This window comes from Podarcis tiliguerta (genome assembly GCF_965153285.1).
Source record: "Podarcis tiliguerta genome assembly, chromosome: 2".
Taxonomy (NCBI): domain Eukaryota; kingdom Metazoa; phylum Chordata; class Lepidosauria; order Squamata; family Lacertidae; genus Podarcis; species Podarcis tiliguerta.
Genome location: NC_139535.1, coordinates 100,422,618 through 100,435,801, shown reverse-complemented (window position 1 = coordinate 100,435,801; position 13,184 = coordinate 100,422,618). Strand labels below are relative to the sequence as shown.

Below are 13,184 nucleotides of genomic sequence, written 5' to 3'. Positions count from 1 at the left end.
GGGGGCGCAAATTACTTGCCTTGCCCGGGGTGCTGACAACCCACGCTACCCCACTGGGGCTTTCCAAGGCCAATCAAACATGGAGGAGGAAGGAAAGAATTGCTGCATTAGATCATCTGCATTGCTCCCCTTCTCTTTGGATTTACGGTGTGGTTGGCCACTGGTGGCATCATTTGCAACAGCCAACCGGCACCAGTATGTGAACTGTTGGGAGTATTCATGTTTTTCAGTTACTCCTTCTGAACTCAGCAAGGAGTATTGGTGGGGTGGGGAGAGAGGACATAGAAAGTAAAGGGAACTGGCACATGGCTCGGAAAGTTCTTCAGGTTGTGAAAAAGAGAAAAGGGGAGTAGCTGAAAGATGGGGTGCGGACCTGTGCTGATGTGCACTAGATAAAGAAAGTTTGAATGTGCACTGGGGAGAGAAGGATGGGAAGAGTTCAAAGAGAGGAGGTAAAAGATAAGAGTATGATACAGCAGAGAGAGAGAGATGATTTATGGGGAACAGGTTAAAGAGAGAACACAGCATGGAGTTTTTGGAACTATAACAAAATGGGACCCCTTATTTAGTTTGTGGTTACAGGTTTGGAGAATGCTGTTGCAGCACCAACACTGAGGTAAGATTCAGCTTCTGCTACTAACAATTTCTGTATGTGGGGTGGAGGGGCACAGCATTTTGTCCTTAGGCTGAAGTAGGAACCTATCTTTGGCCAGCCTTGGGTATACAGCTAAAGTTCCTCTTCAATGAAGTATTACGATTCTGGCTGATAACTACACCAACCATTTTGGATTATCACATGTGACCTCAATCAGCAGATATCACATACCCATAAACTAGAAAGAGGCATATATAATTCTTTGCGTCCTGTCGAAAAATTCATAGAACTCATTTGAACTTCTACCGGGACAAAGTTCTTCTGTTACATACATACAAATCTAGAGCAACCAATGTTTCTCTACCTAACCCCAATAACCCCATAAGTCTTTAGACTGCAAAAACATACAATTTAAAAAGTTGGAGACTTACCATTACTTTGAGCTTTCAGCGTGCAGCCTGAAAAAGCAAAAGGAACATTGTAAAAAAAAAAGTATAAAAGTGAGGGTTTTGTTTTGGTTTTTTTTTTTTTTTTTACAAAAAATTGAGATGCTCAGCCCTTAACTTACAGTGCAAGAAGATTAGCAGCAAAACACAATACATCTCGTCATCGGAAAGCAGACATGAGACTCCAAAATGAAGAAATTGTCATTAGTTCTGGTAGCTCCCTTCTTCAAGGATCTTCAGTTATGAAGAACTTTCAGTTTATTTTTTGAAAGTAAAAGGTCTGGCAGTGCAGTTTCACTGTAGAAGTGAGCAGCTATGTTTTCCAGGACCCTAACACCAACTGGCTAGATATTGGTCAAGTAATCATTCCCATTACTGGAAACTGGAAGTGGCAAACAATGAGGATCTCTCTGCTGCAAACAGGCAGATTACTGCTCAGGAAATGACAGGCCTTTTCCTGAGGGAGTCAGTGAACGCATTTGCTTTGTTCAGTTTCTTAAGGTATATGAAAAACAAGAAGTACCAGTGACATTTTTCCGGTGACTCTGTTCATTAGTTTACAATCACTCTTCAACTGTTTAAAGATAGCAATGTTCTTTTTATTTCATTTCATTTCCCAAGGAATAATACACTGGATACTCATGTTATATATACAGCATTGTATAAAGTTTTCTTCGAAGTTACATATAGCTCAGCCATATATGCTGTTTTTGAAGCCAGTTACATGAAACGGGTTGGAACTTTATAGGGAGCAATAACCAATAATGCTTTCAGCAGTGAGGCTAAGGACAGTCTTTGCTCTAACTTTTTGAAAATAAATCATGAAGATGTGCAATGTGTTGTTGTTTTTTTAGTGTAAATGCGTACAAATTGAAAGGAACACCAGCAATTTGCTATGTCCTAGACTAAAAGAAGAGTACATAGGGTTTCAAAAATGTTAAGTTTAGCAAGTGGAAACTCCAGTATCTTTTGTTTCCCTCCACACTCTCTCCCACACCCAGCATATGGCCTGGATCAAGACATGTTTGTTTTAGCTGAAGTCAATTTTTCCACAGGCTCTGCTAATCGGAGTTTGTGTACTATCACTCCCCGGTTACTTCACAACCGTTTGCAACGTCTGCGTGCAAAGTTTATATACAGCCTCTTCAAATTCATCACATGTCTCCAAAATCTACCCTATTTGAATGAAACTAAGACACACAAAAAGACAGAAGGGGAAGAGGAGATAAAAATAAGAGATCACACATAAGAGATATGTGTTCTATTTTATGGGTCAGTGGGATAAAGCCTTAAAACTATGGAACGGGTGGGATGGGAAAGAAATCAATATTTTTAAAAGCAACACTGGTCTCCTGTGCTCAGAAAAACAAAGCAAACCGAAAAAGTGCTACTGTGATAGGAATTTTGAGGTCTTAAATATATGGTTATGTTTATAAGCGTACCAACCAAGCACGTACATAGATCAGCACAGGCAGGAAGACCGACCGACCTGGAACCATTTTGATTCCTAAACTGAGCAAATGTTTTCTCTGCAAGGTCAAAGTGGGAAACTCGCCATTGTCTCTTTCCTCACAAATCCTGTCTTAAGGGCACATTTAAGATATGAATAGGCTGTGGACCTGTGACATGGCCCAGGAACTAAGTATTTATTATTACAAAAGACTGGCCAGGTTACCCAGGCAATCCAATCAAGTAACCTGCCAGACAGGAGATAAACAACGACAGGAGAAAAACAACATTCAAATTTCTCGCCTTTTCTGTGATGTAGGTGTGATGTATCTGAGGGGTGGTCTTAGGTTCCACCCCTTCTGTGATGTATGTATGATGTTTCTGGGAGTGGTCTTGATCTACAGGGTGGCAATTTCAAAAGTCTTTATAAGGCCTTGCGTGCCATTGTTCTGGGTTCCTCCTCCTCTCCTGCGGATGAGGGGAGCACCCTGTTGCAATAAAAATCAAGCTTACTAGCTGCTTTGCTTCTCAATATTCTCTGGTTGGCCTCTGTTATCTTCTTCTACCAATAGGGAACCTATGTGAGGACTCAATATGGGCTCTTGGATACCCCATAAGGGGAAAGGGGAATTTTTGTTTCTAACACTACCCTGGAACATCTTGCCACTTGGGGAAGTGCAAAACAGTATTTGAGCCTAGTTTGCACCCAGCTTTAAACATATGTAAGTGTTTGGTTCCTCTCGCCTCCAGATTGTGCTGGGTCAGGGAAAAACCAAGTCTGACTCTAACTTATTTTCTGATAAGTGAACTCAGGTTCATACTTCATTTCTCTCCAAACAAACCACAAGTGGAAGCCTAGCTACATTCTTGACTTACCGCTTTTGGTTCACTTGGAGGAAACTAACCAAGAATTCGGGCTCCCATGTCACAGCAAGCCAGAATTATAGACATAGAATTGCTTTTGCAGAAGAACCTGGTGGTGGCATGTGTGTTTCATTTTTTTTGATATATATTCACAGCGGTTAGGTTAGGATAAAAATACAAATGCCTAAATGCATACAACTCACAAAATCCAGAAGGCCTCAAGATACCTGTTCGACCCACCCTACAAAAATACTCCTGCCTCTTGGTTCAAGAGAAGTAAACTTTGGAGAAAGAGAAAGAATGGGCTACAAACTCAAAAGGCACCCATTAAGAGTTGAAAAATCAATATAGTTTTAAGCTGTAATGTACATTAGCCCTTGGCAGTATAAATCAAGGAAGTCTCACAAAGCATGGCCTTTGTTCTCATAGCCTTCCGTGTTTACATAAAGCGTCCTTTGTTTCTCTTGTGCTGAGTGGGGAGTGTTCTTCCCAAATCCATAAGTTCAGGTGTAATCTGTGCTAGAGCCTTTCTGTTACACACATTTCTGTGGCATTTTGCAACAGGAAGCAGGAAGGAAATATTATGGGTAACAAGGTCTAGCAAAGTACCCTAGTCACAATTTTACAATAAAAAAATAACACAGTAGCCATAGCAATAAACGACCAGGAAGCAACTTTTGGAGGCTTGTTAGCATGATGTTTGTTCCTTATCCTGATTTTCTTTAAATATACTTATCACACAGCTTTGAAACACTGGCCACATGCCATTCTACCTCTACACAGTGAGGCAGAAGTAAAGGAGCAGACACAGACCACCCCCACTCGGGGACAGAGGGAGAGAGCGCCATACAGTGGTTAGAGCAGGGGTAGCCAACATGGTGGTTTCCAGAAGCTGCTGAACTCCAAATCCCATTATCCACAACGGGCATAGGGCTTATGCACACCTACCTTTCCCTCCACGCTTTCCAAGCACGGTTCACGCTTTAAAACTCTGTGTCTGAACACACACACACACCCTGGAACTTTCCCTATGAAAATCTGCTCTTTAAAACTCGTTCAGAGCAAATGGCAATCCACTCGAGAGCAAAACAAGGGGGCACTCAGACACACAAGTGTGGGCCTGTGCCTGGAAAAGCAGGGCAATAGGTAAGTGTGGATAAGCCCATAGCTAAAATAGTTCAACAAAATATGGAGGGCACTAGATGGGCTTCCCCTGGCTTAGAGTGTTTAACTAGTGTCCATCCAAATTTCCACTTAGCTATATATCTCACTGAGTGATCTGGGGCCAGTCACTATCTCTCAGCTTAGTCTACTTCACAGGGTTGTTGTGACAATAAAATGGGGAAATAGTATGTTATTGTTGTTATTATTATGATTATATTTATTGAATTTATATATAATTTACTATATTAATTTACTGTATTATATACAGTGGTACCTCGGGTTAGAGACACTTCAGGTTACAGACTCCGCTAACCCAAAAATAGTGCCTCGGGTTAAAATCACAGAATCACAGAACTGTAGAGTTGGAAGGGATCCTGAGGATCATCTAGTCCAACCCCCTGCAATGCAGGAATATGCAGCTGGTCCATACAGGGATCGAACCAGCAACCTTGGTGTTATCAGCACCATGGTCTAACCAACTGAGCTATCCAGGTTAAGAACTTTGCTTCAGGATGAGAACAGAAATTGTGCTCCGGCGGTGTGGCCGCAGTGGGAGGCCCCATTAGCTAAAGTGGTGCTTCAGGTTAAGAACAGTTTCAGGTTAAGAACGGACCTCCGGAACAAATTAAGTTCTTAACCCGAGGTACCACTGTATATAATACAGTAAATATATATAAAGTAGTTTTTATACTACTGTATTTTGAGTTCTTTGGAGGTGGGGTATAAATGTAGTAAATAAAATGCCAATTCTGTATGAAGTTCTGAACTATTTTAAAATTGCTCAAATAAGAAAACTAAACCAATCCTTCTATATAACAAATATTTAATAACACAGAATAGGTGTAGATTTTAATCTGTAAAATTCCCACCTTTTTTTTTTTTTAATCCAGGCAAAAAAGAGTGGGAAAATCTGGAACTGATCTTAATGCTGCAGACACCATAAAGAAAGGGAAATACATACAGGGAGCGCACAATTACCTCTTGCAATGACACTTCACTTCAAGCACGAAGAACAAGAATCAGAAACTTTTCCCCACTGGTAACAAGCACAAGAATGAAAAGTATTTAAAAACAATACAGATTGAGGAATGCCAGTTTCCCCAAGGCCGCTAACCTGCTGCGTGAAAACAATCGAGTACGAATCATCAGCTGGAAGCCTGAATGAGATCTGGCAGGGAGAGTTGTGCTGTTAACAAGGATTCCTGATCTGTCACCTTTAACATGTCTGCTCCAGACCATGGCTGGAGATCATGGTCACTTCCACCTGACATTGTCCTCACAACACTCAAATGGTAAATATTGGATCAAAGGGGTGGGAGGGAGATCGGATGGTGTTTTCGATAAGGATGACATTTTGTAGATCCTGTACAACTTCCACAAATGGAAATTCACAATAAGCTGCTTTTAGAGGCACCCCATGAAGAGTTGAGCGCCCAGAGTTCCAGCCAGGGAGGGAGGGAGAACGATGATGTTGTGGAACCAGCTAGAAGGATGTTGGCAGAGCTTGCTTCCTTTGACTTTGCCCTGCTCAGCAACCCCACTGCAATGCAAACCAGCTTCTTAGCCTCCTGTACAGGATCACTTGTCTCCAGAACCTGTTTCTAGGGGGCAGAGCTGTAAGAGACTAAAGGTGAAGAAGAGCAACAAAACTTCAGCATCCCTGCTTTTTACCCTGGGCTAGTAAACTAACTGAACTCAACGCTTTTCTCTTTTGTAAACTGTTTTACGCTTATAATAGAGTAACAGAGGACTCGCTTCGCCTAGTAACTACAGGTCGTTCATCACTAGGGATGTTAGGAAATTATTTCCATTCCTGCCTCTATCCACCTGTTCTTCTGCAGCTCAGTTTTTCTGCCAAATACATTTGTCTAACTGTCCAATATTTTACTTAACTTACATGGATTAGCCTAACTATTCCATGTTCACTAATTGCCCTTTTACTTATGAGGAAGGCTCATGGCACATGCAATATCATAGTTAATGGCACATGCAATATCATAGCTAGAATGGTCCCATGCGTGAGGTGGACTAATGGGGCATGCATTCAGTGCCGGATTTATGTATAAGCTAAACAAGCTATAGCTTAGGTCCCCATTCTCTTGGGGGCGCCCAAAAAATGTAAAGGAAAAAAACTTCTACATTTCCAAAATATAAGATAAAAAACAAATCAAATAAAGCCTACATATAGCAACAGTATTTTGTGTTGTGTAGGCTCCTATGATATAGGTAATGGGACCTGCCTGCTAGCCTGCTCCCTAAAACATCACTGGTTTGCTCATTTCTAAATATAGGGTGCCTACATTCTGCAGGTGCAAATGGCTTTAGATACCTATTAGTTCCATAAATTACCATATAGCATATATTCAATACAAAAAACAGTGACAGTGTGTTGTTGACAAAGGACAGCTGGACAAAGGGCCCCATTACCTTTAGTAGCTTAGGGCCTCATCAAACCTAAATCCGGCCCTGCATGCATTACCCACATCCCTTGAAATAACAAAGGTCTCCCTTCTCTCTGATCCTCTGACTGTGGTTGAAGTTCCGTTCTGTAAAGTAAGAGTCTTGAGTTATACTCCTCTTGTGTCTACTTTTCCCATCTAACATCATTCTAAGGACCACAATAAGAGGCTCATCTAGTCCAGAATGCTGTTCTCCCTGTAGCCAACCAGATATCTTTGGGAAGTCTGAAAGCAGAACGTAAGTGCAACAGGACTCTCTGCACTCCTGATCTTGTATAGCAGCTAGTATCCAGAGGCACACTGCCTCTGACACTGGAGATAAAATATTGCCATTGTGGCTAGCAGATAATGATAGCCTTCTTCTTCATTATCAGTGACATACATTCAGTCTTGCAGAGGCCACACTTGGATCTTCCAAAGTATGAGAGTGAAGTCAATAGCTCCTGTTTCCCACTGGGCCAGGTCACAGTGCTTATCTCCTGTGAACTTGCTGTAGCAGTGTCCGTTCTTCCTTATCTACGTGGCTGCCTTCCAGCATGCTTATTCCTTTGCTAACTCTGGACCTGGTACAAATATGCTGCGTACAAACTGCCCAGTGTTCTTTGGGTGTGGAAAACCTGGTGCCACAGCAGGAGTTTAATCTTTCTCTTTGGAAGCCTGCGTCATACGGGTTCTGTATGCAGCGCTTCTACCAACCACGGGACCATTGTTAGTTGGATGTTGTGACTGGAACAGCAGTGGGGACTTCATCAGTCAGCAACGTTGTCGTTTAGATCAGTCTGTGTGACTGTGATGCAGCCAAAGGATGTGATGCAACAATTTTAAGTCCAGTTTTACCTAGAATGTTTCAAGCATGTCTCTATCCCTATGTTTTAAATCATTGGTCTTTTTTTATTATTACAGTGGTACCTCGGGTTAAGTACTTAATTCGTTCCAGAGGTCCGTTCTTAACCTGATACTGTTCTTAACCTGAAGCACCACTTTAGCTAATGGGGCCTCCTGCTGCCGCCGTGCCACCAGAGAACGATTTCTGTTCTCATCCTGAAGCAAAATCCTTAACCTGAAGCACTATTTCTGGGTTAGCGGAGTCTGTAACCTGAAGCGTATGTAACCCGAGGTACCACTGTATTCACTTTTTTTCCAATCAGTACAAACACCAAACTAAAAAGACATGTACAACAAAAAAAACACAGTAACAATAATAGTGCAAACTGACAACACAAACTTGATACAGTACTATCCCTAAATCATTGGTCTTTGAAAATGCTTGGTTTTGGCTGGATCACGCTTGAAGGTTCTCTACTGCTACTGAAGGCACAGTGGTCACAGAAGCACTCGAATGCCTTCTACCAGCTGAGGCTGGTAGCCTAGCTATGCTCTTATCTAGACAGGAATGACCTGGCTCCAGTAATCTATGCTCTAGTAACCTCTAGACTGTATTACTGCAATGTGCTATGTGTGGAGCTGCCTCTGAAGATGACTCAGAAACTGCAGCTCATACAGAATGTGGAAGCCAGACTGCTAAGCAAAGTGGTTTGACACAGTTGTACTAGCTGCCTATACATTTCTGCATTCAACTGAAGGCACTGATTTTAACCTACAAAATATTACCTGGCTCAGGACTCCACAATCTAATGGAATGCCTCACCCGATAAGCCTCTTCCAAGTTGAACCAGACCATACCTAGATCTTGTATCCATCCCGCTGAATCAGACCAAAGCAGCTGGAGGAGCTGGAGGAGAGGACAGAGGGTGAAGAAAGAGCTGAGAGTGGAGGGAGGGAGAAGGCTTTTCTGATCCTTTGGACCCCATAGGAAACCTGTTGTACCTGGAACTGGGGGTGCAGAGTGCAGCTGAATGGGACATAAATCTGGGCAGCCTGAGGAAGTACCACCAACCTTGGTTCTGTCCATAAAAGGCAAGTCAAGAATGAGAGACTAGGGGGATGTCCATGATTTCCATGAACTCTTTTTGTTGTGTGACTTATGGGTGAGCTGAAAGTTTGCTTGTCCCTAATGTGTGTACAGTTGTACCTTGGTTCTCAAACGTAATCCATTCCGGAAGACTGTTCGACTTCCGAAAACATTCAAAAACCAAGGCGCAGCTTCCGATTGGCTGCAGGAGCATCCTGCACTCAATTGGAATCCATGGATTCCGAAGTTCGGCTTCCAAATAACATTTGAAAACCGGAACACTCACCTCCAGGTTTTTGGTGTTTGGGAGCCAAAACGTACGTGTACCAAGGCGTTTGAGAACCAAGGTATGTTTGTATGTTGTCTGGGAGGAAGCAAAGTCTGTTTTTCACAAGCAAAGTGTTACTCAAGAGGTATCAGAAGGATATGTTTCAAAATTGATGAATGGCTGCTATAGAGTGATAAAAGAGGATTTACTCAGCTCGACTGTTTTCAGGACAGGTTGTAACAGTGTATAAAAGCCATGACAGAAACTGGTAATTGAACAGGTGAAGTGTAGGGAGACGGGATGAATGTACTATTTTGAAATGATACTTGGAAAAGTTATTTTACTGGGAGCAGCAAAGGGGAGAGGAAAATACAAGGGACATGGGGGGGGGGAGTCAGCTTTTAAATTTGTATATAATTTGTATTGATTTGGTGACAATTTGTTTAAAATTATGGAAAATCAATAAACATATTTGGCACAGAGAGTTTGTTTGGACCCTGGGTGAGAACACAGAGGCTGAGAGGAAGGGAGTGTAAGAAGCAACATGAATTGATACTGATTTTTATATACAGTGGTACTCGGGTTAAGTACTTAATTCGTTCTGGAGGTCCATTCTTAACCTGAAACTGTTCTTAACCTGAAGCACCACTTTAGCTAATGGGGCCTCCTGCTGCTGCCGTGCCGCCGGAGCACGATTTCTGTTCTCATCCTGAAGCAAAGTTCTTAACCCGAGGCAATATTTCTGGGTTAGTGGAGTCTGTAACCTGAAGCATATGTAACCTGAAGCGTATGTAACCCGAGGTACCACTGTATTTGTATATAACAATGTAGCATGTTTTATGTAGCTGTGTATTTTTGTAATTTTTAAAAAAGTTGCCTGTTGTCGCTTCCGTTTTCTGTACACCGCTTAGAGATATTTTAAGAGGTATAGAATAATCAATCAATCAATCAATCAATCAATCAGTTAGAGGCCATTCTCCAGTTGCCCCCTCTGAGAGTGGTTTGGAGGGCAGCAACAAAGAAGAGGACCTTTTCAGTTTTGACCTTCACCACTCCAGCACTGCAGCGATGGAATGCTCTCCCCAGTGAAGCCTGACTGCTGCCAACATTAACATCCTTTCAGTGATAGGTTCGGACAAATCTCTTTTCCCAGGCTTTTGAGGGATTGTGATAATCATGCTTAAAGCTCCTTCTCTCTGTGTGGGCCGGGGAATATTGTTTTATTGTTACATCTGATAGCTGTTGTACTATTTACATTTCCCAGAGGTGTGGTGCATTAGGTGACCAATAAATTGAAATAATAATGCATCAGTCAACATCAACATAATCAACATTGGTGTTCAATGTTGCTTATTCAGTTTCTTTCATGGGTGCAGAAACATAAGGGGAGATCTATTTTTTTGTGTTTTAGCAGTGGACATTAATTGGTATACCATATTGTCCTGGCAAAGATCCAAAACCTTTGTATTATCATCGCCATTGTTGTATTCTTGTTTCCATCAATAAACAACAACAACAACAACAAAAAGTGAAGTTCCTTAAACAAGAATCTTGGGGCTCAAAGTCATAACCTTCAAATCAAGAAATTAAATCGAGAGCTTTTAAATAGCTGGGGAAGAGCAGTGTATAACCTGCCACTTGCTTGGCAAAACCACACAATGAAGAAAAACACCCAGAATAATATAAATAGAAATGCACACAATAATAGAAATTTTCCTTCATAAACATGCTGGCTAGAAACATGCCGCTATTTTAGGCTTTAAATAGCTCATCAAAAGTGATGGCCATAAAATAATTATTCTTCTCTCCTGGAGTACTCTTCCTTCCTTCCTTTCTGTTACTTTAAAGGCTTACCTTGTCCACGGCTCTAACAGGCTTCTATGATTGGGTTAATGCATTTTAAAAGCTTGACCATAAGTCTGTTAAGACTAGGAAGTCCAGTGGGGCCTAATAAGTCTGTTGAGACAATACATCTTCTGATATTTTTGCTTGCTGCAGTGAAACTATCCATTGTCCAAATGTGGCACAATCTATAGGGTTTTGAAGTAGACATATGGTATAAAAATGTACAGAGGTGGTCTGAGGAAATAACCCATAATGTACCGTATTTTTCGCTCTATAAGACGCACCAGACCACAAGACCCACCTAGTTTTTGGAGGAGGAAAAAAAGAAAAGAAATATTCTGAATCTCAGAAGCCAGAACAGCAAGAGGGATCGCTGCGCAGTGAAAGCAGCAACCCCTCTTGCTGTTCTGGCTTCTGGGATAGCTGCGCAGCCTGCATTCGCTCCATAAGACGCACACACATTTCCCCTTACTTTTTAGGAGGGAAAAAGTGAGTCTTATAGAGCAAAAAATACAGTAATTGGTGCTGAAAGGAAAGGAAAAAACCAGACACCTTTTATGCCATCTGGTGGTTGTTAATTGCATTTACTGGTGAAAAGGGTCTATATAAAATACGTTATCAGCTGCATCACTACAAAACTCGGTGTCATGACAATGTACAGTATACTTTTTCCTATTACCAGAAGACATGGAGGAACAGCCTAAGTACCTGCTAAACTTATTCATGTCTGTGGAGAATGTTGAGGGGCAAAAAAGAAGAATGGAGCTGATGGGGTAGGAAAGAAAAGAGGAAACTAGCTTGCTCAAGCCCCTAAAGGTTTTGTTTTTGAGGATTTGGAAGATTTTTAAAAACCCTGCAGTATACAGGGATGTTGCAGGAGCAAGGAAAGGCAAAAGGACACATTTCTTGCTTCCAAATCACCAAGTACCCCACTCCCAGGTTCCACGATATAGCTATAAAATGCTTAGATTCAGGGCTACCTTTACTAATAAATCTGAATTTGAATATAATAAATTTATCTACGTTAGTATCCCCCACTTTCCATTCACTACCTAAATAACTTGTCTGAAATATTTCAGGTGGAATCCAGCCAAAGTTAAAGCACTTCAAAGTCACATTGAAGTTTCTAAGATAGAGGACTATGTCTACACTTAACACCCCAGTGGAAATCGATGGGCTGGAATAGCTGCTGATGCTTTTAATATATATCCCACTCTTCCTTCCAAAGGAGTTCAGGGCCGCAAACAACAGGATATAAAACACTAAAAACGTATTTAAAACGTGCAAACTAGCAAAGTGCTCTACTTAAAAGGCTTGCTGGAAGTGTTTCAAGTGCGTACCCTGGACTCAGCTTTAGAGCTGCAAATAAAATGTTTTAAGTGTGTTGTAAAGTGCAATATTACAAATGTGACACTAGATGGCGATGGTGAGCTATGGCAAATTCAATAGATTTCCCCCCCCCCAAAAAAAAAACGTTTTTTAAAAAAGCATTTTCTCAGCGTTTTTTATGTGTGCGTAGATTCCACCCCGGTTTGTTGTCAATATATATCATTGTATGCATTACTAGAGGGTACTAGAGGCTGATGTTTTATCAGCTTGCCTTAAGAACTAGGAAGAGCCTTGCTGAATCAGACCAAAAGGTTCATATAGCTCTGCATGCTGTCCATACTGTGCCCAACCAAATGCCTTTAAGAACACACCCCTTTGAAGAGATGAAAATATCCGCCAGAAATAGCAATGCCGAGAGAACACAAAATTACCTTTTGCGTGTGCAAAATATCCTTTTGCGTGTGCTGAAATAGTCATTTTAAATCCACTGAATTGCATAATGGCACCATCTAGTGGGCAGTTCAGTGCAGCTGATCAGACCCTTTCCTTCCATAGACTGTCACTGCTAATGAGCAAAGGCAGTTTCTCCTTCACTCTCGATTGTGTGGCTGACCAAAATGGGCTGGCTGTGGTTCAGCAGTGGCTGTGCTCCTCTAATGATATAAATAAATTCTTTTCACCCAATGGCCTAGACAAATACATAAGTCTTTAGCACCTTTGGCTGGTGTCATAAACTCAAGCGAGTGGGCACCAGTCTTACTTGGGATAAGAGGGGCTTCCACAACAGCAGGGATAGGCAAACTCCAGCCCACCAGATGTTTGGGACTACAATTCCCATCATCCCTAGCTAACA

At 41.6% G+C, this 13,184-nt stretch overlaps 1 protein-coding gene across 5 annotated transcripts in view; it reads right to left on the bottom strand.

The window, feature by feature from the left end:
• PECAM1 (platelet and endothelial cell adhesion molecule 1) overlaps positions 1-13,184 on the bottom strand; it is a 63,012-nt gene that overhangs the window by 44,311 nt on the left and 5,517 nt on the right. For 3 of the 5 annotated variants that reach the window (XM_083427462.1, XM_083427464.1, XM_083427465.1), the window contains exons 1-2: positions 1,164-1,512; positions 1,027-1,053 (exon numbers count right to left, since the gene is read on the bottom strand). In XM_083427462.1, coding sequence (XP_083283588.1) covers positions 1,027-1,053; positions 1,164-1,197 — 61 coding nt within the window. In that variant the 5' untranslated portion in view covers positions 1,198-1,512. Of the gene's footprint in view, positions 1-1,026; positions 1,054-1,163; positions 1,517-13,184 lie in introns of those variants that run through there. The other 2 variants (XM_083427463.1, XM_083427466.1) reach the window with 2 other exon arrangements.